The following is a 27,034-nucleotide window of genomic DNA, read 5'->3' on the forward strand; positions in this document are numbered from 1 at the left end:
ACCCTTTGACCTACATCATCTCACCTCCCCCTGTTCTCTGTAAGCACTGTTTCAATGTTTCTATGTCGGGAACCGACCGGGACGGGTAGGCACGTCTGCCGGGGGTCTCTCGACCTGCAAGAGAGTCCCAATACCTGGAAGAGGGAGTGCGCCTGGAAAAATAACAAAGACAGAGAGAGAGAGAAAGCGAGGCATCCGGAGGGCTGATAGGCTGTGCCTAAACAGCAAATTTTATTTTTCAAAGGCCAGGAATAAATACACTTTCTTCTGCTCTGGTTTACGTCATAGCAAGAGGAAATGCAAATGTATACCTTACATGGCCTATACAAGAGAGAAATCAGATACACAATGGTTGCAAGAGGAAATGCAAATTTATACCTTACATGGCTTATACAATTGAAAAGTCAGATACACAATCAGTGGTTGTAAAAAGTAACAGAATTTCCTGTGATCACAAAGCTTGTTTACATCCAGACATTATTCCTCCTGGCTGCAGGTATCTCTGGTTTGATCTTGTTTTAGAACTGAGATGTGAAAAGGTTTTTTGGTTTTGCTCATCAGAATATCTTTTAACTGGATTCTCCTTTGTCTACTCCTGACTCAACTTATCTCAACTTCCCCATTCAGGAGTCTCTGAGTCAGAAATCAAAGCCATCCCTTATGGTGGCATTTGCTTTGCAAATATCGACAGTTAAACCATTATCTAGGGTACCAGGCAGTCAGGTAAGTAAAGAAAAGGTTTAAAGCTTATTCTTAAAGAGTCATAAAAAGTTAAAAGCAGGAACTGGTTGCTGGTAGGGGGTCACTCGGTCTAGCAGCACCGCATAGATTTAGGCCCAAACGATATTGTGGTTGATATTAGAAACTGATCATTCATCTTTCAGATCCTTTTTCCGGATAGCTTGACTGCCTCCAGTAGGAAACTGTGTTTGGGATCAAACTCACCGTATAGTGAGACTCACGTCTTTTGGGGGTCTCACATGGGAATGTTCCCCACATTTCTACGTATTCAATTTTTGGTTTCCTTAGATTTCACAATAAGTGAGATCATGAGTTGTCTTTCTGTGCCAGGTTTATTTCACTTAATGTCTTCGAGGTTCATCCGTGTCACAAATTAAAGGATTGCCTTCTAAGGCTGAATGATGCTGTAATGAACATTAGAGTATAGGCACCATTACAAGGTGGTGACTTCACTTCCTTTGGGTACAGGTAGCTCTTCTTTTGAGGAGCCTCCATATTGTTCACCGTAACACTTGAACCAACCTAATTCCCACCAACAGTAAACAAGAGTTTCTTCTCTTCTCTACATACTTGACAACATCTTGTTTCCTGTCCTTAAAGTCATCCTGATGTGTGATGCTTCATTATGGTTTTGACTTAACATTTTTGACCAAAGATGTGGAGCACGTCATATATATCTGGCCACTTGTCATCTCTGGAGAAACATCTATTGAGCTCCTACCAACTTTTAAAACTGGGTTATTTTATTGATATGTGAATTGACTAAACCTTAACACCTTGGTGTTATGGTTTGCACCATATGTTTTGCAAACCATACATATGGTGAACTTGACTATGAGAATAGGTTTGCAAATACTCTGGCAAATCCATAGTCTGACTTTGCATTTTGTTTCCTTTGCTGTGTAGAAGCTCTTCAGTTTGCAGTCTTGCTTAAATTTGCTTTTGTGGCCTATACTTTTTGGTGTCCTATGGAAGAAATAATTGCCAAGACCAATGTCAAACTCTTTTTTTTTTTTTTTTTTGAGACGGAGTTTCGCTCTTGTTACCCAGGCTGGAGTGCAATGGCGCGATCTCGGCTCACCGCAACCTCCGCCTCCTGGGTTCAGGCAATTCTCCTGCCTCAGCCTCCTGAGTAGCTGGGATTACAGGCACGTGCCACCATGCCCAGCTAATGTTTTGTATTTTTAGTAGAGACGGGGTTTCACCATGTTGACCAGGATGGTCTCGATCTCTCGACCTCGTGATCCACCCGCCTCGGCCTCCCAAAGTGCTGGGATTACAAGCTTGAGCCACCGCGCCCGGCCTAATGTCAAACTCTTATATGTTTTCTCGCAGAGGTATTAGTTGCAAGACTTGAATTTAGGGCTGCAATGCATTAGTCACTTGTGTATGATATAAAGGTCCAACTTTTTGGCATGTAGAAATCATTTTCCTAGAGCCACTTATTTGAAACATCTAATCTTTCCCTTTGATGTCATCTTGTTACCACTGAAATAGTTGACTACATATGCTTGAGCTTATTTTTGGACTTTCTGTCCTGTTGGCCTATTGGTATGTTTTTATGAGTATCTCACTGTTAAGATAACTAACTTGGCAGTAGACTAAGACCAGGTAGTGTAATGCCTCCAGGTTTGGTCTAGCAGAAGTTCCCTTTGGCTATACTGTGAATTTTAAGACTCTTTTTCCCTATTTCTTTAAAAATATTTTGCATGTATGGGTTGCTTTGGGTAGTATGGATATTTTAATATGTTTTATGAGCGTGGGATATCCCATTTGTCTCAAGTGTCAAAATATCTTCGTATGGAAAGTAAATATTATCTCTCCAGTTAACTTACTCCTAAGTTTTTTGATTAAGTGAGATTGTTCTTTTTGGGGCATAGAAGTGTTACATTCGTGTATGTTTGTGTCCTGCAACGTGAATGAACTCCTTAGTTCTAACTGTGGAACTTCAGGGTTTTCTACATGATGTCTGCAAGCAATGGCAGCATTAGTTTGCCTGATTTGGATGCCTTTGGTTCTTCTTGCCTACTTGGTCTAGCTAGGACTTCCACTACTGCACTGAACAGAAGTAGTGAAGCAACTCTCTTATTGCTGATCCAAGAGGAAGGGTTCAGCTTTCTGCTGTTGAGTATGATGTTCATTGCGGGCTTGCCATATATGGCCTTTTTTTTTGTATTCAGGAATACTCCTATACCTAATTCCCTTTTTTCCATGAAAAGATGTTGAAATGTAAAATGCCTTTTTTGCATCTGATGATTGAGGCTTGTAGGTCAATATAAGTCTAAATGGTTTGGACCACATGAAAGACTTTTCTCTGCCTTGGTCAAAGGTAGCCTGAGGCTTCAAGACCTCTAGTCCTAAGGCCATTCCATCTTTACTGTCTGCAATCTGCCACTCTAAAAGCCTATCCAAGGAAGAACAACCAAGCCAGAACTTGTCTATCACCCAGAGCAAGGCTTTTCTAGGTTCCTGTGGCAGGTTCCTGGGGTGATGTGCCTTCTCAGTCAGGAGTGGTCCTGTCCCAGTCTTCTGACACATAAGGAGATCAAAAGTGGCACTACCCATGGGGGTGGGTGGGAGTTTTAAGTTGTTTTTGCTTGCCTGATGTGTCATCACTTTTGACCAGGAGCTTTTAGAGCTGACAAGAGCTGCCTGGAATAGGTGCTAGTATAAACACGGAGGTCATGGAGGAGCAATGTGAGCTGTGTGTAGGTATACCAAAGTGATGCATTAGAGCATGGATCTTGTAGGTACAGCCTTTAGTAGTAGTAGCAGTCTGAAACAGCTGAATTGGTTAGTTTATGATGGACCCTGGAGTTCTAGGAACTGCCTGTTACTGCAATGTGGAAAAACCAACTCCTGGCCTAAATCCCAAGTGGCGTCCTGCCCCTCTGTCTCGAGCAGGACCTCCATTATGCCTTGACTTCAGAAGAAAACTTTTATGCCCTTCAATAGCAGATGTGAAAACTAAGAGGCATCCAAAAGCAACTGAGCCATGAGGCAAAGTACAAGATTACTGAGTGATAGGACACAGATGGCAGAGCCCATGTGGTGGGGTGGGCAACCTGTGAGAGCCCCAGTGATCCTCGCCTGTGGTAAGCACCCTACTTTGAGAGTAGATGTAGTGACATGCCCTTGTGATGAATAGTTAATGGAAGAAATGCTGGTACGTTACTTCCAGGATTAGGCTATAGACTGGCTTCTATTTTTCTTTGATCCATTGTTTGAGGAGATGCAAGCTGCTGTGTTGTGAGCCACCCCGTGGAGGAAATAAGTGTCACATTAAGTAGCAGAGCCTTCAGTCTAACAGGCTGCAGGCTGAAGCTCATCACCTGTGAGTGAGTTTGGAAGTGGATATTCTGAGATGGGATAGCTGCCATGAGTACACAGGAGGCAGACCCCCCTGGCACTGAGCCTTCAAATGGAAACCTGTCTAATAGCTGGATTGCAACTTCATCAGAAAACACAAACCAGAGGGGAAAACACGAGCACCTAGAACGACTTCCGGCGGGAGCTGTGCAGCTCCTTATCATGGGGACAATTCATCTCTTTCGAAAACCACAAAGATCGTTTTTTGGCAAGTTGTTACGAGAATTTAGACTTGTAGCAGCTGACCGAAGGTCCTGGAAGATACTGCTCTTTGGTGTAATAAACTTGGTATGTACTGGCTTCCTGCTTATGTGGTGCAGTTCTACTAATAGTATAGCTTTAACTGCCTATACTTATCTGACGATTTTTGATCTTTTTGGTTTAATGACGTGTTTAATAAGTTACTGGGTAACAATGAGGAAACCTAGCCCTGTCTATTCATTTGGGGCTGCTTTTCTCTGCATGTCGTGTTCAGTCTCTCAGATCACTTTTCTCCACCAACCTGGAATGATAACTCCTAGCAAGACCTTAATTCACACCTTCTCACTTTCATCCTAGAGAGGAAATAATAAATTACAACTGTTAAAATAATACTTAGAGTAGGCAATAGAGAGCTAGCTAGAGTATTTCTGGAAAATAAATACTGCCTAGTTTAGAAAATTGTGAGAAAGAACTGTTGCTTGGTCCAGCTTGGAATAGACATCAGTCTTTATAGATCAGTTGCTGTGAACAGGAGGTAAGGTTACATGACAGCTCCCATTTTGGCTCACTCGCTTAGAGTGAACAGGAAAGGAAGGAATAGTTAAGAAATAAATGCTCGGGAGGGGAGGAGGAGGAGAGATAACATGGGGAGAAATGGCAGATATAGTATGCACCTAAAGTAAAATAAATTAAAAAAAAAAAAAAGGCTGGGCGTGGTGGCTCACGCCTGTGATCCCAGCACTTTGGGAGGCTGAGGCAGGTGGATCACCTGAGGTCGGGAGTTCGAGAGCAGCCTGACCAACATAGTGAAACCCTGTCTCTATTAAAAAAAAAAAAAAGAAAGAAAAAGAACACTCAAACATAATTGCAATCAGTCACATAGCTGAAGTATTAGATATATCTAGAGATTTCAAGATCCAGTTCTCAGACCTGAGAACTACGTAGAATTTCAGACTGCCTTCTTGACAGCTTCACATGGATGTCTAATTGGTGTCTTAAACTTCGGAAGAAATTCTTGGTTTCTTCCCCCAAAAACCTGTTCCTTTGTAGTTTTCCCCATCTCAGTAAATACCATCAGCACTCTGTTGCTCAAACAAAACATTCTGGTAATTTCTCTTGATTACTGTCTCTCATTACCCACATCTAATGTATCAGCAGATTAATTATGTCAAGGTAACCTACAAACACATCCAGAATTAACCCCCAATCCCGTTTCTACCTCCACTACTGCCACCCCACACCAAGCTACTTTCATTTGCAGCCAGTATTTTTCTTTTTTTATCTATATTGTATTATCACTCTCCCCTCAAAACCATCCAGTTGTTTCCCATAATACTTAGAATAAAATCCTAACTCCTTTTTCTAATTAAAAAAAAAAAAAAGAAAACACAAACCAGAGGAAGTTTAGGCTGTGCTTGTATTCCTAACCCTTGGAAACTGTCTTAAGCTGCTAATCTGGGATCATTTGTTTGGCAGCAACAGACAAGCAATAGCTTATGTGAGTTAGGCAAATTCTGATTGACCGAACTATTTTCTCTGGTAGAATAATAACTCTGGCTAATAAGAAACTTGAGGAACTAGAAACCTAGATTTTTAAATGATACGGCAGAAGCTACATGATAGTTGACTCTAGTCTTGTTTGATCAACTGACATTTTTACCAAAGTAATGCCACCTTCTGTGTCTCCCTTGTGGGAGGCCAAGTGGTAAAACGAAGGCTCTAAGTCTCAACTGAAGCTGCTGAGATGCTACGGAAGTCTGTCTCCTACCATCCTCTTACAATTACGCAACCCGTCTTCTGCCTGATGAATAGGGTAAGGCTATGGATCAAGATATGAGAGCCTGAATGAGCTGAGGAGTTTGGTGCATTCTTTAAAAATGGTAATAGAGTAGATATAATTGGAGAGCCTTCCAGGGTCAGACCAGAATGGCAATTAGCAGAGACGGGCATACTGAGGGCTTAGAGCATCTGCACCCTGAGATGGCTGCCCTTGCGTGCCACACTAGACATCACCCTCCTGACAGAACTCTTCTCACTGAGCACAGGGACCTACGTATTGATAGCCTGGGGGCCAGCACTGTCCAACAGAAATAGTGTGAGCCACCTGTGTAACTCGAACTTTTAGTAGCTACATTAAGAAACAAAGCAAGTGAATCTGAATATGAAATCTAGTTGTACTTGTAGTCCATCACAACTAAGTTGTAGCTGGATCCTAACAGAATTTTCCTGCCTACATACAATTCCTTGCCTGTTTACAAGGGGGAATGTATTAAATGACAAACATTCATGTTTCCCTAAAATGTTCTGTCTCTCTGAGAATGTATTTTAAAAGGAGCCACGAACTTTAAGCATACCAGTAGTGATCTAAAGGCTTTTTGGTGCCTAAAAAGTTCTAAAATGCAGTCTGTTTTCACTTTTCTCTGGTACCTCCTTGAGTAGCTTAATAATCCTTCTGAATTCTCTTTTCTGGTAAGTCAAACATTGCTTGGTTTGGATCCATTGCTAGAGAGCTAGTGTGATATTTTGAGAGTGTTATAGAACCTTTAATCATATTACCAGAAGTGCTTTTCTGGTTCATTCTCATTTGGATAGACTGTTGCAGTGGAAAAACTTGGAACTGAAGGGTTGATGTTCAGATTCTTTTGTCCTACAGGGTGACCCTGTGATGTAGCGCACTCCCCCTTCTGGGGATGGGGCCTCCTGAGAGCTAGACTGAAGTGATTGTTAACTATCCTTCTGGGTGTAGCAACCAGGCAGGATCTGTGGACTCTGGGCTGGTGCAGGGGAATGTTTACAGAGTCTTGTGATAGTTGTTTTCAGATATCCCAGCTGTGGATACCAGCACCTGCTCCAGTGGAGGTGGCAGGGGAGTGAAGTATGAACTCATGAAATCCTTGGTTACAGTTTTGTTTAGTAGGATGGTTTTCTTTTTTTTTTTTTTTTTTTTTTTTTGAGACGGAGTTTTGCTCTTGTTACCCAGGCTGGAGTGCAATGGCGCGATCTCAGCTCACCGCAACCTCCGCCTCCTGGGTTCAAGCAATTCTCCTGCCCCAGCCTCCTGAGTAGCTGGGATTACAGGCACGCACCACCATGCCCAGCTAATTTTTTGTACTTTTAGTAGAGACGGGGTTTCACCATGTTGACCAGGATGGTCTTGATCTCTCGACCTTGTGATCCACCCGCCTCGGCCTCCCAAAGTGCTGGGATTACAGGCTTGAGCCACCGCGCCCGGCCGTAGGATGGTTTTCTTAATGCTGGTTCTGCAAGCAGTGAAGTTGTCACATGGACAGACTTGGGACCTCTGGTTAGCCAGGGCGTTGAAGCCGTGGAATTACTGTTTTCTCTTCCTTTTGGAGCAGGGTGGATCAGTATGAGTTTCTGTAATGGGTTGTTGGGTAGCCTCTAGCCAGGAGGTAGCACTTTGAAGAGGGCCAGCTGCAGTGGTATAAGGGGGATATAATGTTGCCCTGCACTGGCCAGGATGAGACTTGGGTTTCTCAGGTGTTGGGTGGGGCCGTAGAGCTCCCAGGAGTTTGTCTTTGGCTATCGAGGCATGTAGAAAAAAGACATCAGGTGGGGTCACAGCTAGGTGAGTCTGCGCTTGGACTTGGAGTGGGGCTTCCTGCAGCCACTGTGGGAGGGGATGCGGGGTGATTATCGGGCCAATGGATTTACTTCCAGGGGGATTATGGCCATTTGTGCTGTGTCATACAGGCTTCCAGGGAAGTGGGAGGAAAGCTGGCAGCAACAGGCCTCACCCAGCCCCCATGTAGGCAGCACAGCCAGTCTTGCTTCTCTTGCTGTGCCCCATCAACAGCAACGAGTTTATATCCAGGAAGCGGGTGTACAGGGCTGAGAACTTGCCCCAGGCTACAAGCCTTCCCACTGACAAAGCAAGATAAGCCTCTTGGGCACTTCATGAACCATTGACAGTGGCTTCTACTTGTATCTGCACTGCCTGTTCACTTCTCTGGATTCTGCTCAGGAAAATTTGTGCTCAATTACTACAAACTTCAGCTAGAACTTCCTTCACCCTGTGGCCTCTCTCCAATTTCACTGTCTGCCCTTCCCAAAAACTGAGAGGACGAATAATGGCTTCCCTGGGTTTGAGCTGGGGACTGGTAGTGCCTACAGGACTATTTCAGCTGCCTCTTCCATTTTCATATTTCACTCCACTCCCTAGACCAGTTTTGGCTCTAGGAAAGTTTAAATCCTTCTACTGTGATCTGGATTTTGGGATTCCCTAGTGGGGATGTGTGTTTTCCTCACACTTTGGAAACTGTTTTTTTGGCTGCCCTGTAGAGTGTGCATTAGCAAGCCGCTTCTTTCAAAGGGTCTGAATTGTTTTCCTTGTGTGTTCCTGCAGTGGCTCTTGGGGTAAAAACTTGATGTGGCCGGGCGCGGTGGCTCAAGCCTGTAATCCCAGCACTTTGGGAGGCCGAGGCGGGTGGATCACGAGGTCGAGAGATCAAGACCATCCTGGTCAACATGGTGAAACCCCGTCTCTACTAAAAATACAAAAAATTAGCTGGGCATGGTGGTACATGCCTGTAATCCCAGCTACTCAGGAGGCTGAGGCAGGAGAATTGCCTGAACCCAGGAGGCAGAGGTTGCGGTGAGCCGAGATCGCGCCATTGCACTCCAGCCTGGGTAACAAGAGCGGAACTCCGTCTCAAAAAAAAAAAAAAAAAAAAACGATGTGAGTCTCCACACTGTTCTGCCTCTCTGAGTGGGCATTGGACATTAGTTCTGTCTCCTATCTGCCATTTTCCTCTAAAATCCTACAGTATGGTTCTTAGATTGGCTGAAAGTGAACCACTGATTCTCAGACTATCTGGAGGAAACTAGTCTCATGCATGATCCAGAGGGGATGGCAGAGTACAATCAGCTGTGGGAGTAGACAGCCTCAGAATAGGGATCCTAGCCAGAACTGGGGCAGCTGCCATGGATGTGCAACCTTTCAGTCCCCAGAGTAGGAAGGACCTGGGATGGCAGGCTTCACTGTCCACCTCCCTCTGAGGAAGACTCAAGCTGGGCAACTGTAGCAGATGAAGGTTGAGATGGTTCCTATGAAGTACCCGTCAACCATGGGCAGTGTCTGCTGAAGATATTCAGGATGGCATCTGAATCTTTGATCTTGGATGTGGAATGCCTTGAACTGCTTGTTGTAAAATGCAGGTATATTTGATTAATTGCCAGATGACTTGAAACCTTATTTTCTACTTCATATTGGGGACTTTGAAGATATGACTCAGAGTTGAAAGCTCAGTTGAAAAACATGGTAGACTGCCCCCACACCCTAGGTATCTCCCTCTTCATGTCAGGTGTTCAATGAGGCTTGTATACTTGTATGCTTCTGTGACAGAAGTTGTGATTTACTCCTGACTCTCATTGCTAAAGACCTGGATGGAGAAAAGCTAATATGCTTGCAGGACATTCTTGTTCCCTTTCCTTTGAAAAGGCAGCTAGACCTTGAAGCAACAGGCCAGGATGGCATGGTCCCAGTGGAGTGTAAGCAGAAGCATAGGAGCACTTAAAGTACATTCCTCATAAGTATTCACTGTGCACAGCTCAAAGAATCTCAGGACCTTCTGAGCCCCGTGTCCTGCCTGGGCCCATCTGTCAGCTGGAGATCGGTCTTCACTGGATGAAGGGCACAGTTAGATTTAGAGTCTTGGCTTTTCTTCAGAGTACATGCTCCAGGTTTCCTGATGTACCTTGGAGCTAAGAGGTTGATAGCTGGGAATTCCAGTCCAATCCATACCATAGACTAAGGGTCTCTGAGGCAATTCTGTGTATTGCATACAGACTGAAGAGCTGTGTCCCATTTACCTCTTCACCTGCCCCCACCCATTAACAGATGACCTTCTCCTGACACTTTGGTTGACCACTACCACCCATGCCTCTGGGCTTGGTCAGTCGTCCTCAAATCTGCTACAATGGGCCACCAGAGCTGCTGGCCAATTTGGGGATTTGTAGGTATGGTTCATGTTTTACACCCCACCTTGCTTTAGGGTTGAGGCTTCTTGTTCTCCTTTAAGTTTAAGCTCAGCTGTTAATGTCTCACCTTCAGTCTTTACTTCATCTTCCTTCATGGTTGGTCACCCCATCCGCTATCCCTACTTCATGACAATTTGTGACCATACGTTCATATGTTACCTTCATCCCACTAGACTTGACATCATGAAGATAATGTCTCCAAGATGCTCAGAATCTTCATGTGTAGCTCCAAGTTTGAGCTAGTAACTTGTACTTGCTGAGCCTAGCAGAGGGGAAGGGGAAGCTGGACACTAGGTGACGTTCTCGCTGCCAAGGATTTTAGACATGACCTGACCTGTAATAGGGAAGCTCTTAAGGAGTTACAGGTGATTTGCAGGTGTTTGTGATCAGACTTAACTTTATAAACTTGCCATTCTATAAAAAAGAAAGATAATAGGAATCGTTGGCAGGGGAAGGCATTTTGAGTGTCAAAGTCTTAGTGAGAAATGGAATAGGGTGGGAGGATTGGAAACACAAAAAACAAAAGTTGGAAGGACAAGAGGTATAATCAACAGGATTTGGTGGCTCCTGAAATTCTTACCAGGAATGCAGGTAAACATAAAGACAGCATAATGGAGGAGATCTGGTCTTCAGGTCCAAAGATGGCCATACTCGGAAGTACCCAATGATGGAGACCTGTTTAGGGGACATGAGTAGCTGTGGTAGGACTCGGCCAAATGAGTCATAAAGGTAACTCGGCTCTCACTGGCTAATGCTTCAAGGTTCCATTGGCTTCAGTTTTAACATTAGACTCTTTTGTGCTGGACTAATTCTCTGGCATTGAGGGGTTTTATTTCACCATTGCAGAAGTATGACTGGGATATAACTACGCAAACGTGAGTTGCAGAGGAAAACTGTTACCCAAAACCATAAAATACATATTTTTGCAAATGCAAGGCTTTCTAAAATGGTGGTTTAACATAATGTAATACAACATAGGCATGTAGCTTGAAGTGTAGCTTATAAAACCATATCCATATATTGGACTAAAACAGGATGGAATTCTGAAAGGAAATCATAAAGGTGAGAACTAAAATGTGATACTGCTAATACTTAAGTCTTGTAACCTTGTAAAGATTGTAACCCTGGCCCTAGCTACCATGATAGGATATGTGTGTTGGCAGGTTAGCTTCTACCAACCTCAAGTGTCCTACCAGTTGAGCTCTTGTCTACTTGTGTTCTGGCTAATTGTGGGGCAAGAGTTCAGTACTTGCAAGAGGGATCTTGGCCATCACCAGTAGTCTGTACCACCTTGTATTTAACAGGAGTGCTTCCGATGTGATGTCAAATTCAACTACACCTGTAATATGCTAGTTCACCTGATCAGATTTCCTCTGCCTCACCCACTGTGGGGTGAGCCCACCATGCCTAACCCTTCTAATGTTGACCAGCTGGCTTAGACCTCAGTCTGGCTTTGGTGTAGTGGTCAGATGTCAGCTACTGGCAGGTTCAGGTGGAGTTCTGCTGAGGAACCTCATGTGAGCACATCACCAAGAACATGTAGACCTATGGAGCACTTACCACATTGTGAAGGTTCTAGCTCCTGAGGCTGGTATATTCAGTAGCTTACCAGAATTAGGTAAAGTAGCAGCTTGTTATCCAACTGCTTGGCCTGGGCAAGATTAACAAAGCCGTTTGTATTGTCTTGGATCTTTGGGCTAGAGATGTAAATACAGGGCTTGGTCATGAGGTTACTTGAGCAGGGCTGGTGAAGGGTCAAAAAGTAGCAGGAAGTAACTAGCTCTTGTTTCAATGACCTGGGTAGGCCTGGGGTCCCTGGGGTGGATTGAGTTGCACACCTGATCCTCAGGCAATATTACATGCACATGAAGCTTGCCACTTGAGGTCCCAGTTGCATGATGTGTCTGAGATCAGTCAAGACAAAGCAGGGGTACAACAGCACTAAAAGATGAGGTTCTTACCTGGTGTCTTCTGGGTAAGCATTTCAAAACTGATGAGTGGGGAACTGTCACTTGTCGGTAGGTAGGTGTGCCAGTTGTGGTTTCTTTGCCTTAAAAAGTTACAAAGCCATGACAATAAGACTGGGCCCTAGGAGAAGTGAAGCTCTACTCCCTTAAGCCCTGGCTTTTTATATTAGATTCAGAAACTATGGGTATACATTGGTTACCTAACCCAGTACCCACATGTAACCCTGTTGCCATTACCAAAGTAGCTGTGGAACAAATACATTGCTAAATCTAGCCTCTGGAGATGGTGAATGTAAGAGATAAGATACAAGGCTGGGCGTGGTGGCTGACACCTGTAATCCCAGCGCTTTGGGAGGCTGAGGCTTGGAGGATCACCTGATATCAGGAATTCCAGACCAGCTTGGTCAATATGGTGAAACCCCATCTCTACTAAAAAATACAAAAACATTAGCTGGGCGTGGTGGTGGGTGCCTATAATCCAAGCTACTCAGGAGGTCGAGGCAGGAGAATTGCTTGAACCCAGGAGGAGGTTGCAGTGAGCCGAGAACATGCCACTGCACTGCAGCCTGGGAGACAGCAAAACTTCTCTAAAAAAAACCCCACAAATGTAAGTCTGCTAGTGAGCTTCTGGAAAAGCGATTTCTCTGACTAAAAACAGCATAGCAGATCCTGCTCTACACTGTATTTGTACCTGAAGTACCCATGATATCTGGAGTTTGGCCATCTTGTGCCTTAGGTACAAGCATGCTGACAAACATCCTAAAAATCATAGGGTATAAAGAGGACCTGGTGACATCACTGTATAGTACAAATACCAGTAACTGCCTATGATCAGAGCTGATACATATGGAAAACAATTCTTGATGTTCAAGCCAAAAGTTACTGTGTGAGATGAAATACATAGCTGAACCACTGGATAACTCTAAATTTCATATCTTGATTCATTCTTTTTTTTTTTTTTTGAAGGAAAATTTGTATTATTTTTTTACAAAATAGTGTACAATTTAACCCAGTTTTGTGACAAGTTCTTTAGCCTTTGCCTTTTCAAGCTTGGCGATGCGAGCCACAGGCTTGGGACCCAGGACATTGCCTCCCCAGTGACGGCGGATCTCATCATATCTGTCATTGTAGTTGGTGCAGATGGCTTCCACCAGCTTAGCCAAAGCACCTTTGTCTTCCGAGTTCACGTGAGTGAAGGCGACAGTGGTGCAGGTCTTCCTGAGGACTAGACGTCCCAGTCTTGCCTTCCCCTTGATAATGCAGTAAGGGACTCCCATTTTACGACACAGGGCAGGCAAGAAGACAACGAGCTCAATAGGGTCCACGTCGTGTGCTATCACCACCAGCTGAGCTTTCTTGCTCTCCACCAAGATGGTGATGGTGTTATCTCCTGCTCGAAGGACAGGTGGTCTCTTAGTGGGGACGTCCCCTTTGCCAGCCGCTTTCTTCTCGGCCCGGGCCAACAGCCTCTGCTTCGTTTCTTTCTTTGTCTTTGGTCTATACTTGTGGTCCAGCTTAAGCAGCTGAGTAGCTGTTTGGCGGTCCAGGGCCTGGGTGAACTGGTTAATTGCAGGGGGCACTTTCAGCCGCTTATAGAGGATGGCTCTTTGCCGCTGCAACCTGATATAGCGGGGCCATTTCACAAAGCGGGTGAGTTCTCTTTTGGGCTGGACGTCTTGTCCAATTCCAAAATTTTTAGGCCTCTTCTCAAATAGTGGATTCACCACTTTCTTGGCCTCCTGCTTCTTCACGACAGCAGGGGCCGGAGCCACCTTCTTCCCCTTGGCTTTCTTTCCTTTCGGCATCTTGGGCATCGGGAAGAGAGCGATTCATTCTTTTTCAAAGTTTTTGTAGTCCAGAAACGGAAGGAGGCCAAGCATCCTTCTTGTGCCATAAGTTTTTCAGACTGGTCATTGAGATACGAGGCAAAAGCAATAGTCCTAAATATCCTTAGTCTAAAATGGACAAAGATGTACTCCCTATATTTCTTTACCTCAAGTGACTTCACTTAACCAAAAAAAAAATTCAGGTTTGTTGAATTTAAGAATTTTCAGGTAAAACCAGTTGACTCACTCATCCCATGTGCTTAGTTTTTGTTCTTCTGGAAGCAGACCCCGAGACAAGGACTTGGGTGTAACTAATCGTGGGGGTGATGCCAGAGCACACTGAGGGAGTTACAGAAGTAAGACAAAGCAAGTAAAACCTTGGTGAGGCGAGTCCAGTGGGCTACCGGGCCCAATCCTGCCAAGGACCCTCTGGGACAATCCTGAGAAACAGTCGAGGTGGACTGGTAGCAGGGGAGGCTACCCATCCTGCCTCTGACTGGCTGATGGTCCCTTTCCAAGGACTGACTGCAAGTTCTCTTGGCCTGTCCTGCGTGCAGGCATGCCTGGTCCTATGGCAGGAGAGCTCAGGCAGACAGATGGCTGTCGGCATGTGTCTATAGGTGAACTCTGGGTGGCTTGAGCAAATACACAAGAGGAACTGAGTGTTTGGTGTAACTTGCATCTAGATGCACTTGTGCCTCACGCTGAGTTCACTTATTCTCAGCTTGAATGGTCACCATCTTGAACCACCCTTTAGAGAGAAACTGCAGTAAAAGTGGCAAGCTATACTCATCCTCAGATGGTGACAATGTCTATCTCTTCTGACCACACATCCTAGATTCTTTCCCTTGCTCTGCCAATATTTATGCTAACCTAGATTGCTTACTCAGTAAAGTGACCTTGACAGTGACTCATGAAGGGTCTGAGCACCTGGCACTTCTCAGGTCATCATAACTGCATTCTCTGGTTCCTCCCCTCACGGTGGCAACAAAGTACTGTGGTGAACCCCGGATACCTAGACATAATCCTCCCTTACGCAGCACCTGCTTGAGCACGTACAACCTACCTGAGCATGATAGGGGTCAACAACACCTGCCAATATAGTAACTCCTCTCTGCTTGCTGGTCTACTGTGATGAAATGCCTAACCCATTCTACAGCTTCTAAAGGATGTATTTGCCTCTAGGGAATCAGCAGTTCTGTTCCTATGGGGGTAAGTTTGTGAGATAGGAAGCATTCCATCTCCATGTGGGTCTGTAGTATGTGACAGAGGTCATATGCCTGTCTATTCCTTGGCTATTAGATACTGTACTATAGTTTTGGGGGCCAAAATACTATGTTACGGCTGTTGATTCAACTTATAGTACAACTTCATATGATACTGGGATATCTGGGGGGTTGATGGAAAAAGAGCGGGAACATATCCCTAACTGAGGTGCAAAAGGCACTAGGTCTCTGGGTAAAGAGCCAAAATGGGAAAACTAGTATGGAAGGAGGCGGAGATCAGATAGCTCCATCTGTGCTCGAGCTTCTCATGTTTCTTGGCTCATCTGGGACTTACTGTCTGAACCGTCTACTGGGTGACCTCTCATTTTCTTGGTGCTTTTTATGTCTCAGGGAGTGATTATCCAGGTTCTTACAGGGATGAAGGTTTGCTTGCTTGTGAAGCCCAGTACATGTGGACTCGACAGAGTGGTTTGATTTCTATTGTTGGCCTACCGGGGGTGAACCCCTCTCATCCTGGGAAGAGGGTGCTGCTGATTCAGGACGTCTTTGGTGCTTTAACTTGTCTTTGCCAGATTGTGGCTCATGCTTTTTGGGAACAGTGTAAGTGCACCTAACAGCAGTAACTGAACCATATCCTAAGAGTGACAGAGTGTGGCAGATGCACCTGAATGTGTTCAGAGCTAGGGAATCCAGGAGTGGCAAACTTGGGGATTTGTTCTTGTCTGTGAGGAACATCAGAGCCCCTGGCCTTTGGAGCATGGGCTATATGGGTGTATTGAGGCCCTAAGTTTTTGGGTTAAATGAAAGTTGCCAGGTGGAAGCCCTTAAGGGGAGGATGCTACATGAAAGTGCTACATAAACTGCATGTTGTTGGCAAGTGGTTGTGGCTTTCTTGCCCAGCTCGCCACCACTGGGCTTTGTTAACTTGTCCAGCCTCCTGCCCCTGGACTACAGGAAGGTGAATCTCTTTTCCAGCTCACCGTCATTGGACTGTCTGTAAGGCAGTTCTGTCTAGCCTGCTGCTGCTTGTTCTCCCTGTAAGCCCCCAGTGTAACTGTGTCTTGTTGGCTGGTTCTGGGTTTCTTCTTACGCCGCTTGAACATGGTATTTTTCCTGTCAAACATGTCAGTAGGGGTTCAGTACAATACAAAGGCCAGATCTTGGTGGCCAAAATGGAAGCCCAGAAACCTCATAGGAAAAAATGCTACTCAGACACAAATGGGCCAAGGGGCTGACAGCATCTATGGCCTGTGTGGACTGATGCTGGGTGTATGGAAACTTGTGATCAGATATGTGTTATGAAAGATTGTCAATTTCGGGTGGGTTTTAAGTCTGGACTCTCAAAGTAGACCCTAGGATGAGAACGTGAGGGATAAAGACATACAGCCAAGTAAAAGTCCATGTAAAAATCCTTAAGTTGGTAGAGAAGGGTGAGGGTGAAGAGGTGAGCAAAAGTGATACTAAGGATAGTCCCATGTGTGGTAACTCCAGTTCATCATGGCTGAAGAACTGTGGAGCCAGAACAGCTCATACCTCACATGTAAGTGGCAAGAGAGCGTACTTACACCCCTCTCCCTGTCAGTGGATAAAGCTGCTCACCAGGGGGTTGTACCTGAGGCTCATTGAATTCTTTTTGGGCTAGCTTCCTAAGAGATGAGACTGTGCTAGCTGCTGGCAGTAAAATCACCGGGAGCTATTGTCCCCGAGATGGGAGGGACCTCCAGAGATGCTGGGAGAACATTGGCAGCCTCTCTTGGGGGTCTTGAAGCCTTGAGTTTGAAGGGAGAGAAACCCTAGTCTGTTCCTTCCAAATGCTAAGAAATCAAACCAGTTCTGGGCCGGGCGCGGTGGCTCAAGCCTGTAATCCCAGCACTTTGGGAGGCCGAGGCGGGTGGATCACAAGGTCGAGAGATCGAGACCATCCTGGTCAACATGGTGAAACCTCGTCTCTACTAAAAATACAAAAAAATTAGCTGGGCATGGTGGCACGTGCCTGTAATCCCAGCTACTCAGGAGGCTGAGGCAGGAGAATTGCCTGAGCCCAGGAGGCGGAGGTTGCGGTGAGCCGAGATCGCGCCATTGCACTCCAGCCTGGGTAAAAAGAGCGAAACTCCGTCTCAAAAAAAAAAAAAAAAAAAAAAAAAAAAAAAAAAAAAAGAAATCAAACCAGTTCTGAAAATGAGGTGCCATGGTTGTCCTAAGTTTTTTAGGTTCTGGGATACATCTGCAGGACATGCAGGTTTGTCACATAGGTACCCATGTGCCATGGTGGTTTGCTGCACACATCAACCCATCATCCACAGTAGGTATTTCTCCTAAGGCTATCCCTCCCTTAGTCCCCCACCCTCGACAGACCCCAGTGTGTGTGATGTTCCTAAGACAATCCTGAGCAAAAAGAACAAAGTTGGAGGTGTCACGCTACCTGACTTCAAACTTCTGCAAGGCTACAAATTTTGGTATTGTTATCAAAACACATATAGACCAATGAAACAGAACAGAGGCCTCAGGAATAACACAACACATCTACAACCATCTGATGTTGGACAAACCTGACAAAAGCAATGGGGAAAGGAATCCCTATTGAATGGTATTGCGAAAACTGGCTAGCCATATGCAGAGAACAAACTGGATGCCTTCCTTAAACATCATACAAAAGTTAGCTCAAGATTAAAGGCTGTCACGAATTTAAAGTGAGACCAAGCAATGTGGTTTCAGTGTGAACTTCCCAGAACCTGAGTCGTGTAAAACAAATGAAGAAAACATTCTCAGGAAAAATTAGTGTAAAAGGGGAGGCAGGACAGGGGTTGGTAAGAAGCCAAGGCTGTGATGTCTAGCAAAACTCACACAATCTACAGGCTCTGCAGACTCCTTGGATCCCTCAAGGCCGCACACGACTGCAGGATACACCTCAGCTGTGTGTCTCTTCATACTGACAGCCATTTGTTAGTAACCGACCTGCTTTGGAAGGTCTGCCGCAGGCAATTCTGGCTGCAAACGGGCCTAAGAATCGAAGGGCGGTGCTGCAAAACAGCTGCAGGTGCTGCTGTTTCAAGTCACACGGAAGCCAGGGCTGAGAAGGGAAATGGTAAAAAGGATTCGGAAAATGTGGGCATGGCTTAAACATGGTTCAGCAGTAACACCATACTTAGGAAGAAAAGAACAGTAGTAGGAGGCAGGTAGAGCACTCTTCCCTTTTTAACAGTTCCACGGTTTCTAGAACAGGTGGTTTCCAGTCCCGTGGATGAGTTCTTGAGTGGTAATTCTGAGATTTTGGTGCACCTGTCATCTAAGCAGTATAAACCATACCCAGTGTGTAGCCTTTGATCCCTCACACCCTTCCCTCGGGTCCCCAAAGTCCGTTATTCTTACCCTCTGCAACATGCCTGCCTGTCCTCAGAACATCCCACAGCTTAGAGGCTTATCTTTGGGCTTTATTCCAAGAACAAGACAACTTTGAAAATGGCCTTGTGGGAATGTTTGCTTTTGTTCCAAGGCCCAATAGGGAAGATAGTGATGTGGAAATTCCTAGGAGTTAAATCTTAGCGAGCGCCTGGCTAAGAGACTTAGTAACTAGCTGCTTATTAAATGCCCTTTGAGTGGATGAATAGTGCATCGTAGTCCAGTGGAACACATCTTAGCATATTCTTGAGTAAAAAGGCATGAGTTGGCCGGGCGCGGTGGCTCAAGCCTGTAACCCCAGCACTTTGGGAGGCCGAGGCGGGTGGATCACGAGGTCGAGAGATCGAGACCATCCTGGTCAACGTGGTGAAACCCCGTCTCTACTAAAAATACAAAAAATTAGCTGGGCATGGTGGCGCATGCCTGTAATCCCAGCTACTCAGGAGGCTGAGGCAGGAGAATTGCTTGAACCCAGGAGGCGGAGGTTGCGGTGAGCCGAGATCGCGCCATTGCACTCCAGCCTGGGTAACAAGAGCAACACTCTGTCTCAAAAAAAAAAAAAAAAAAAGGCATGAGTTACTCAGGGTCATAGTTGGTGGTCAAGTCGACACTGAGCCCTAGATATCACTTATTCAGTCGGCAAGCATACTCGGTGTGTGCCATGTCCCAGGCACTAGGTTGTGCTGGGCTGGACACAGGGGCTGCTAGTAAGCTCCAGGTGGCAGGTTTTGTTCCCTCCTCTGCCACATTCTCTCAGGCAGTACTGGAGTGTTTTTTGGAACTGGCTGCTCCAGGTCTCTGTTCAAGGGCTTCTGCCTCCACATCAGTGTTGTGAAACTTTCTCCAGAGGTGGCCTGGAGGCCAAGCAGGTGTGGCAGTTCTGCAGCAGACGCATCTGCTACAAAAGTGGAAGATGACTCCTTTCTCCAGTGGGTCCCACTCCTCATCCCTGTGACTGCCTTTGGCTTGGGGACACGGCAGGTAAAGACCAGCACCTGGTGGGGTAACTCTGGGCCCTTGACCCTGCTGCCGTCTTCTTGGGCTTATGCCCTGTCACTGTGGGTCCAGCGTTGGAAGTGGAAGCTGAACCTGATTGCAGAGTTGGAGTCCAGAGTTCCGGCCGAGCCTGTTCCTCTGCCTGCAGAGGAAGTGTGTGATTGTGCCCCTAGGGCTGATCTCACTTGAGTTCAACAGTGGAGCCCTGGCTTCTGCTGGGCAGCCTGCCCCTCTTGGCAGGACTTTTAGTCACTTCCTTGACCTCAGATTAGAGCTCTCGGTATCAGTCATCCTGTTGGGCTTGTTGTTGACATGTGACTGCCCTTGTGAAGCTACCTGAGGCCACCTCCTGACATACGGAGGAAAGCCTTACTTGGGGTCCTGCGTGTAACTCTTTTTTCAGCAGGTGTCGTGAACTTATCCTCCACAGGGCCCAAGGCCCTGTAGTTCTCACTGCGAGGGTGGTCTTTTGAAAAAGTGCCCTTAATGACTTGACTGCCCTCTCCCTAGAGTATTTCCTCAGACAGGTAAATCCAACCAGATGTTCCACTGAGCATAGCAAACAGTATGCCAGATTGGGCTTGTGGATGAGGTTTTGGCTCACATGTTTTAAAACATTTCACATAAAATATTCATGGAGTCGTCCAGATTTTTAGCTTCTCTTGTAAAGTTGGAATCTGGGAGTGCAGATCCACATTCCCACATGGCACCAAAGGGCCAGTCCCCCTTTAGAGAGGATGCCCTCTACCTTTTTCCTTTTCTTTCTTTTTCTTTTTTTTTTTTTTTGAGACGGAGTTTTCGCTTTTTTTTTTTTTTTTTTTTTGAGATGGAGTTTCGCTCTTGTTACCCAGGCTGGAGGTGCGATCTCGGCTCACCGCAACCTCCGCCTCCTGGGTTCAAGCAATTCTCCTGCCTCAGCCTCCTGAGTAGCTGGGATTACAGGCACGCGCCACCATGCCCAGCTAATTTTTTGTATTTTTAGTAGAGACGGGGTTTCACCATGTTGACCAGGATGGTCTTGATCTCTCGACCTTGTGATCCACCCGCCTCGGCCTCCCAAAGTGCTGGGATTACAGGCTTGAGCCACCGCGCCCGGCCCCGAGTTTTCGCTCTTGTTACCCAGGCTGGAGTGCAATGGCGCGATCTCGGCTCACCGCAACCTCCGCCTCCTGGGTTCAGGCAATTCTCCTGCCTCAGCCTCCTGAGTAGCTGGGATTACAGGCACGCGCCACCATGCCCAGCTAATTTTTGTATTTTTAGTAGAGACAGGGTTTCACCATGTTGACCAGGATGGTCTTGATCTCTTGACCTTGTGATCCACCCGCCTCAGCCTCCCCAAAGTGCTGGGATTACAGGCTTGAGCCACTGCGCACGGCCTTTCTCCTTTTCTTGTCTGGCCCTGGTGGGCTGTGTAGTCTGCCACCCTCATTAGGGGATTCGTTTTCTGGCCAAACCTTGCTTGGGCACTTCTTGTCTCCATGCAGCCCAACGGAACTGAGAAATCTGGAGTATAGGCCAGTGAGTCAGGGGGTGCTTCGACCACTCCAAGGAGCTGTATATGATGCCCCGGAATATGGTGGACTCTGCCTGAGAGGCCTGAAAGTCCGGCCACATCTCCTCCTCAGCTGAGACTGGGGCCTATGTGGTCACTCCCTTCCATTGCACTGACCTGGGGTGAGTAGGGCATGTGGGAGCTGGCTGTCCTGGCAGAGGCAGTCAGGGTAAACTAATGTACATCACCATTTCCTTCACAGTCCCTAACCTGAGTAAGACCCTAGGAAACCCAAGATACCCAGAAGATTCGATTCCTTGCAGTTTTTAAAATCCCTAATTGTGACATTGACTTCTCAGCCAGCTCATTTATGACTTAACCATTTCTGTATGTTGACCTCTCAAGGGGAAGGAGGGATTCATGAAATGGGGGCCCCTTCTCTGGAGAAACTCTCTAGTGGCCCACACATTAGATGATGGCAGGGTATGAGGAGGGGCTAAGGAGAGGAACTTGAGAAAGTATCCCAGCCCTACCTTCAGGGAGTGGGGACAGGGATGGCCCCCTAGCGGGCTATTTGGGAGTTAAGGAAGAACATTCCAGGCAAAGCAAGTGACAGGTACAGGAGCACCTGTGTGATTCATTGAGGAACTGGAGGATTAATGTACAAATGAAAATACCTGGGCTGGGCGCGGTGGCTCAAGCCTGTAATCCCAGCACTTTGGGAGGCCGAGGCGGGTGGATCACAAGGTCAAGAGATCGAGACCATCCTGGTCAACATGGTGAAACCCCGTCTCTACTAAAAATACAAAAAATTAGCTGGGCATGGTGGCGCGTGCCTGTAATCCCAGCTGCTCAGGAAGCTGAGGCAGGAGAATTGCCTGAACCCAGGAGGCGGAGGTTGCGGTGAGCCGAGATCACGCCATTGCACTCCAGCCTGGGTAACAAGTGCAAAACTCCATCTCAAAAAAAAAAAAAAAAAAAAAAAGAAAATACCTGGGGCTCGTTAGCCCATGGGTTCCTGTTTTATGCCCGGGATGGGTCGGTCCCAAATGCTCTGCCTCCAGCAGGCTGGGGTGCCAGGGCTTCTCCTCATGGCTGCCCCCTTTATGAGGTATGGAGGCAGCCATTGCTCGTTCAGGGGAGGTGTGGGGTGTCAGCTCTGGCATGGAAATGTTGGTCACCAGTTGCACGTTGCAGTGGGAAAGCAGAGATAGAGGGGAAACCACACTGGTACAAAGGTGGTGAGGTGGCAGGGAAGCTTTTACCAACCAAGTGGCCTCAAGACGGGAAGACTTTGTGTGGGACTGCCAGCACTCCACTGAGTCAGTCCTGTTTTAAAAGCCTTCCTTGGTGCTGTAGTTGTTCCTATGGGTGTCTGAGTAACCACGAGTGACCGTTTTTATTCAGAAACCCTCCCCACCTGGTAAATAGAGGGTTTGTTCCCAGGAAGAAAGTGAATTCTGAAATTGGGCAGAAGGGCCAGGTAAGGGACATGGACTCTTTCTACTTTAGGGAAGGCGCTGGGAGTCAGCCAGGCTCCATGGTCTCTCACCTTCCTTGATAAATTGAGAGAAGTGGACCTCATTGGGACGGCAAGGCCGACAGAAACCAGCAAGTCTTTTGTCCCTGAGAACAATCCAGAAGGGAACCACTGGCATTATGGGGACCTGGAGGCTATGGCCAGAATCACAGGCGCAGAGCCCATCTTCATGGATGCTGACTTCAGTAGGTTATGACCAGCTCACCCTAGAACAAGCAGCTTTTGTGTGAATGCTGTCCTTCCTCCTCCCAGCCCTCATTACTCAGTCCCTGCTGTGGCATACATTCTCCCCTGTGTATATGGCGGAGGTGGCAATTCAGCAAAGGGAACCTAGCTAGGCAAATACTGAGGGGTCAAGGCCAAGGTAAAGGCCACACAGGATTTCCAATTAAAATGACAGCCATTAGGAAGTAGTGCAGAGGCTGGCAGGCAGCAGAGTGGACCAGTCCACCATCTCTGCAGAAAGAGTCCCTGGAGGACCCATCAGAAGGCAAACCAGAGTCACTCTGAGGAAGCAGCATTTGCAGTACATCATAACCTGGAGTCCCAGACGGCCCTCTGGCTCCCTCCCCTTCAGCCCAGCAGCCCACCAACACTTTCTTTCAACCCCAGGTATGGACTCTCTGCAGCTACATCATACCTGTGGTTTAAGAAATTCGTACGTGGAACACCCAGTGTGTGAGACCAGCTGCTAAAGCCATACCCCTGAATAATGACGTATTTGAAAAGACTACCTTTATGCTTGATCATGTGTTAATTGGGATAAAAGTTCTGGGCCTTCTACTTTGCATGAGCTCATGACTGGTTGATCGTAAAATCCTGGCTTCCTTTCAGTCAGTCCAAAGAAATTTCCTAAAACTTAACATGAAAATTACATCTAAGGAGCAAAATGCCTGGTTTAAGAATGTTTAAGAGTGAGAAGGGCTGGGTGCAGCGGGTCACTTGAGGTCAAGAGCTGAGACCAGCCTAACATTGTGAAATGCAAAAATTGGCCGGGTGTGGGCCTGTAATTCCAGCCACCCGGGAGGCTAAGGCAGCAGAGTAGCTTGAACCTGGGAGGCAAAGGTCATGCCTCTGCACTCCAGCCTGGAAGACAGTGAGGCTCTTTATGGAAAAAACAAAAAACAAACAAACAAAAAAAAGCTATACTTGCTAACCCCAAGTAAGATTCAATCCAAGATCCCAACAGACACTGGCTGAAGGAAAATTTTTATTATTTTTTTACAAGAAAATTTTACAATTTAACCCAGTTTTGTGGCCAGTTCTTTGGCCTTTGCCTTTTCGAGCTTGGCGATGCGAGCCACAGACTTGGGACCCAGGACATTGCCTCCCCAGTGACGTCGGATCTGAAAAGACAAAAAAGAGGGAGTCAGCTTAGCCTCTTGTTTTCTGAGATTTTCAAGGTTAGTTGCGTTGTTCTGTTTGGCTGTTCCAAGCTGATTGCCAAACAGAACTGCTTACGAGTTAGGCCGGCCAGTTGTTTGGGAAAAAGATTAGCACATGACAGTATTTTGTGTAAGTAAAGCTGCTCTTACCTCATCATATCTATCGTTATAATTTGTGCGGACGGCTTCCACCAACTTGGCCAAAGCACCTTTGTCTTCCCTAGTAAGGCAGGAGAGAACACAAAAGTGGGTTTTCTGTTTCCCTTTTAGAACATGTAAGTGTCTTCATTTTTAGCTCAAGACCATCTTTTGCCTGAGATGCAGTGTGATCACACGGTTTACTCAGGTGAAGAAATTCTTAACCATCACTGGCAAAAGTTCAATAAATGTTATTTCTTAAAACTAAAAGACTTCCTTAAGGAAAACAACTGTGAGGCATGGATTAAATGCACCGGGGAAGTCTGGGGCCAGGCTGTGTACTTACGAGTTCACATGTGTGAAGGCGACAGTGGTGCAGGTCTTCCTGTGGACCAGACGTCCCAGTCTTGCCTTCCCCTTAATAATACAGTAAGGGACTCCCATCTTACGGCACAGTGCAGGCAAGAAGACAACGAGCTAGAAGAAAGCATTAGTTGAAGAGTGTATTTTGACCAAAAGCAGTCGTTTCAAAGCTAGCTCGGTAGCAAGTGCTCAGGGTTAAAAAGCTCATGGATTTGCACGTCAAGGTTAAATTCAGTGAGAGATTCACATCATCGCAAGAGCCACGCATGAACTAGATCCCTTGTCGGTACTGTTCTCGCCCACTTCGGTCTCATCACTCGCTCGCCATTAGGCCTATTCTCTTCCTGGTACTGACAGAAGCCCTTGGATTAGCAGTCAACAGGCAAACACACCTCAATAGGGTCCACGTCGTGGGCTATCACCACCAGCTGGGCTTTCTTCTTTTCTACCAAACTGGTGACGGTGTTAACTCCTAGAACACACAATCACTGTGAGCATTCATGGGGCCTGCTCTGGTCACAAAAAGCTGGGATTTACTCTTCAGTCATTTCAGGTGAAGAAATTCTACATCACTGCAATGGCCTGCCCCCAGTGTTCACCCTAAGGTGGGGTCTACTCACCTGCTCGGAGGACAGGTGGTCTCTTAGTGGGGACGTCCCCTTTGCCAGCCGCTTTCTTCTCGGCCCGGGCCAACAGCCTCTGCTTCTTTTCTTTCTTTGTTTCTGTTCTATACTTGTGGGCCAGCTTAAGCAGCTGAGTAGCTGGTAAAACACTCTTCGGTTTAGGCTTATAGTCAAGGTTCTAATCCTCATCACTTAATATGAATGCTAGATCGCTGTCCTGGTATATAAGAACTATAATGACAACTGCAGTTCAAGAAACCAAACCATTGACCCTCACGTTCTGGATGAAATAAGGAAATCACTGATTTTAATAAACTCATCAACTTCAAAAGCTCCCCTCACCCAAAAGCCTCAGATCTAGAACTGTCAGTGCAGAGTCCCTGCCTGAGAAACTCCTTTCCACGTGACAGAACCTCACCTGTTTGGCGATCCAGGGCCTGGGTGAACTGGTTAATTGCAGGGGGCACTTTCAGCCGCTTATAAAGGATGGCTCTTTGCCGCTGCAACCTGATATAGCGGGGCCATTTCACAAAGCGGGTGAGGTCTCTTTTGGGCTGGACGTCTTGTCCTGAGAAGTAAAGGGTGACATTGACCAAGGCTGAAATTCCGTGTCAAGTTCCTGTCTGGGGCCACTCATAAGGGTGTTGCTGCATCAGCGATCTTGATGGTTTAAAACGTCATCAACATCTTTCAAATAGCAAATAATCTTTTACATCATCTGTACACAAACACCTGAGAACGCGAGCTCTCGAGAGCACCACGCCTTTCCTAGCAAGAAGCCAAGGTGCTACCAAGTACAGCAGAATTGCAGTCCCAGGGCCTCGCTGGGACAACACTACTGTACTTGGATTCAGCTTGGCCATCCGAAAATAAGGCCACCACCCTATTGAGCCGAATGCTCTCTCAGCAACTCCCAAGGAAAACAAGAGACACACCATCTCTGCCCCTGTCTCTAAGGGACACAGGTTAAGGACTGAGACCACGTCACACCCACTAAAACCTACAAGATCCAAGTCAGTCCCATTACATTTCCCTGGGAAAAACATAGACGTTTCCATTCTACCGTTTGTTACTCACCAATCCCAAAATTTTTTGGCCGTTTCTCAAACAGTGGATTCACCACTTTCTTGGCCTCCTGCTTCTTCACGACAGCAGGGGCCGGAGCCACCTTCTTCCCCTTGGCTTTCTTTCCTTTCGGCTGGGTAGAAAGAAAATCCCGGTTAAACCGCCGCCTCCTTCGTCGGAAGGTCTCAGGCTGGCTCCCTCAAAACAAGGGGCACCGACGGCCCCTGCCGAAACCAGGCCGGCGAGCTGCGTCCTGAAGCCCCCCGGCGCCACCCCAGCCTGTGCAGCTGCGACCTTGCTTGCTGGGAACGTCCTAGCTCTTACTCAACGGTAGCATCTCTCATCAGCCGCACGAGCACGCAGCCCCCGAACCCCGAGTGGCCGGAGCCCGGCCAAGGCCGCGACCACGTTCTCGTCCCGTCGCCCGCCCAGGAGACGCCCGGGACAGGACTCATGGCGCCTGAACCGCGGCCCCGCAGGCTCCAAAAGCAGCGGGAGCGGGCTCGGAACTCGTTGGTCAAAGCCTCTGGGGCGGCCCTCAGAAAAACCAGAAGTAGCTAGTGCTCCGAGCACCGCGGCGCTCCCGGCTCTCCACCAGCCCAGCGGCATCGGGCCCAACGCCTCCCTCTCCCGGCCGCCCAGGGCTTTAGTCCCTCTCAATGTCTCCGTGCCACACGGGGTACAGCTTTCCTAGAGCTAGAGA

At 46.9% G+C, this 27,034-nt stretch overlaps 2 protein-coding genes, 3 non-coding genes and 1 pseudogene across 5 annotated transcripts; 1 reads left to right on the forward strand and 5 right to left on the reverse strand.

The window, feature by feature from the left end:
• Positions 1-13,282: 13,282 nt before the first annotated feature.
• Positions 13,283-14,085, reverse strand: LOC101053172 (large ribosomal subunit protein eL8 pseudogene; annotated as a pseudogene).
• Positions 14,086-15,273: 1,188 nt separating this feature from the next.
• LOC101033447 (surfeit locus protein 1) lies at positions 15,274-23,636 on the forward strand. The gene is given in 10 exon segments (XM_039468029.2): positions 15,274-15,316; positions 15,721-15,930; positions 19,487-19,709; positions 19,791-19,880; positions 21,210-21,245; positions 21,247-21,399; positions 22,625-22,707; positions 22,787-22,946; positions 23,224-23,310; positions 23,370-23,636. Coding segments are annotated over 10 exon segments (1,155 nt in total). The 3' UTR covers positions 23,440-23,636.
• Positions 23,637-23,954: 318 nt separating this feature from the next.
• On the reverse strand, positions 23,955-26,940 carry LOC101052852 (large ribosomal subunit protein eL8). The gene is made up of 8 exons (XM_074395665.1): positions 26,685-26,940; positions 26,344-26,529; positions 25,685-25,834; positions 25,264-25,404; positions 25,036-25,115; positions 24,627-24,757; positions 24,293-24,362; positions 23,955-24,103 (listed from the first exon to the last, which is right to left on the reverse strand). The coding sequence occupies exons 1-8, from the start codon at positions 26,938-26,940 to the stop codon at positions 23,999-24,001; spliced, it is 1,119 nt and encodes a 372-aa protein (XP_074251766.1). The 3' UTR covers positions 23,955-23,998.
• LOC120363786 (small nucleolar RNA SNORD36) lies at positions 24,828-24,900 on the reverse strand. Its single transcript, XR_005579225.1, has one exon. It is a non-coding gene; the product is annotated as a small nucleolar RNA SNORD36 (small nucleolar RNA).
• On the reverse strand, positions 25,150-25,221 carry LOC120363787 (small nucleolar RNA SNORD36). The gene has a single exon (XR_005579226.1). It is a non-coding gene; the product is annotated as a small nucleolar RNA SNORD36 (small nucleolar RNA).
• LOC120363799 (small nucleolar RNA SNORD24) lies at positions 25,915-25,989 on the reverse strand. Its single transcript, XR_005579237.1, has one exon. It is a non-coding gene; the product is annotated as a small nucleolar RNA SNORD24 (small nucleolar RNA).
• Positions 26,941-27,034: the final 94 nt, after the last annotated feature.

Source organism: Saimiri boliviensis, chromosome 3, assembly GCF_048565385.1.
Source record: "Saimiri boliviensis isolate mSaiBol1 chromosome 3, mSaiBol1.pri, whole genome shotgun sequence".
Taxonomy (NCBI): domain Eukaryota; kingdom Metazoa; phylum Chordata; class Mammalia; order Primates; family Cebidae; genus Saimiri; species Saimiri boliviensis.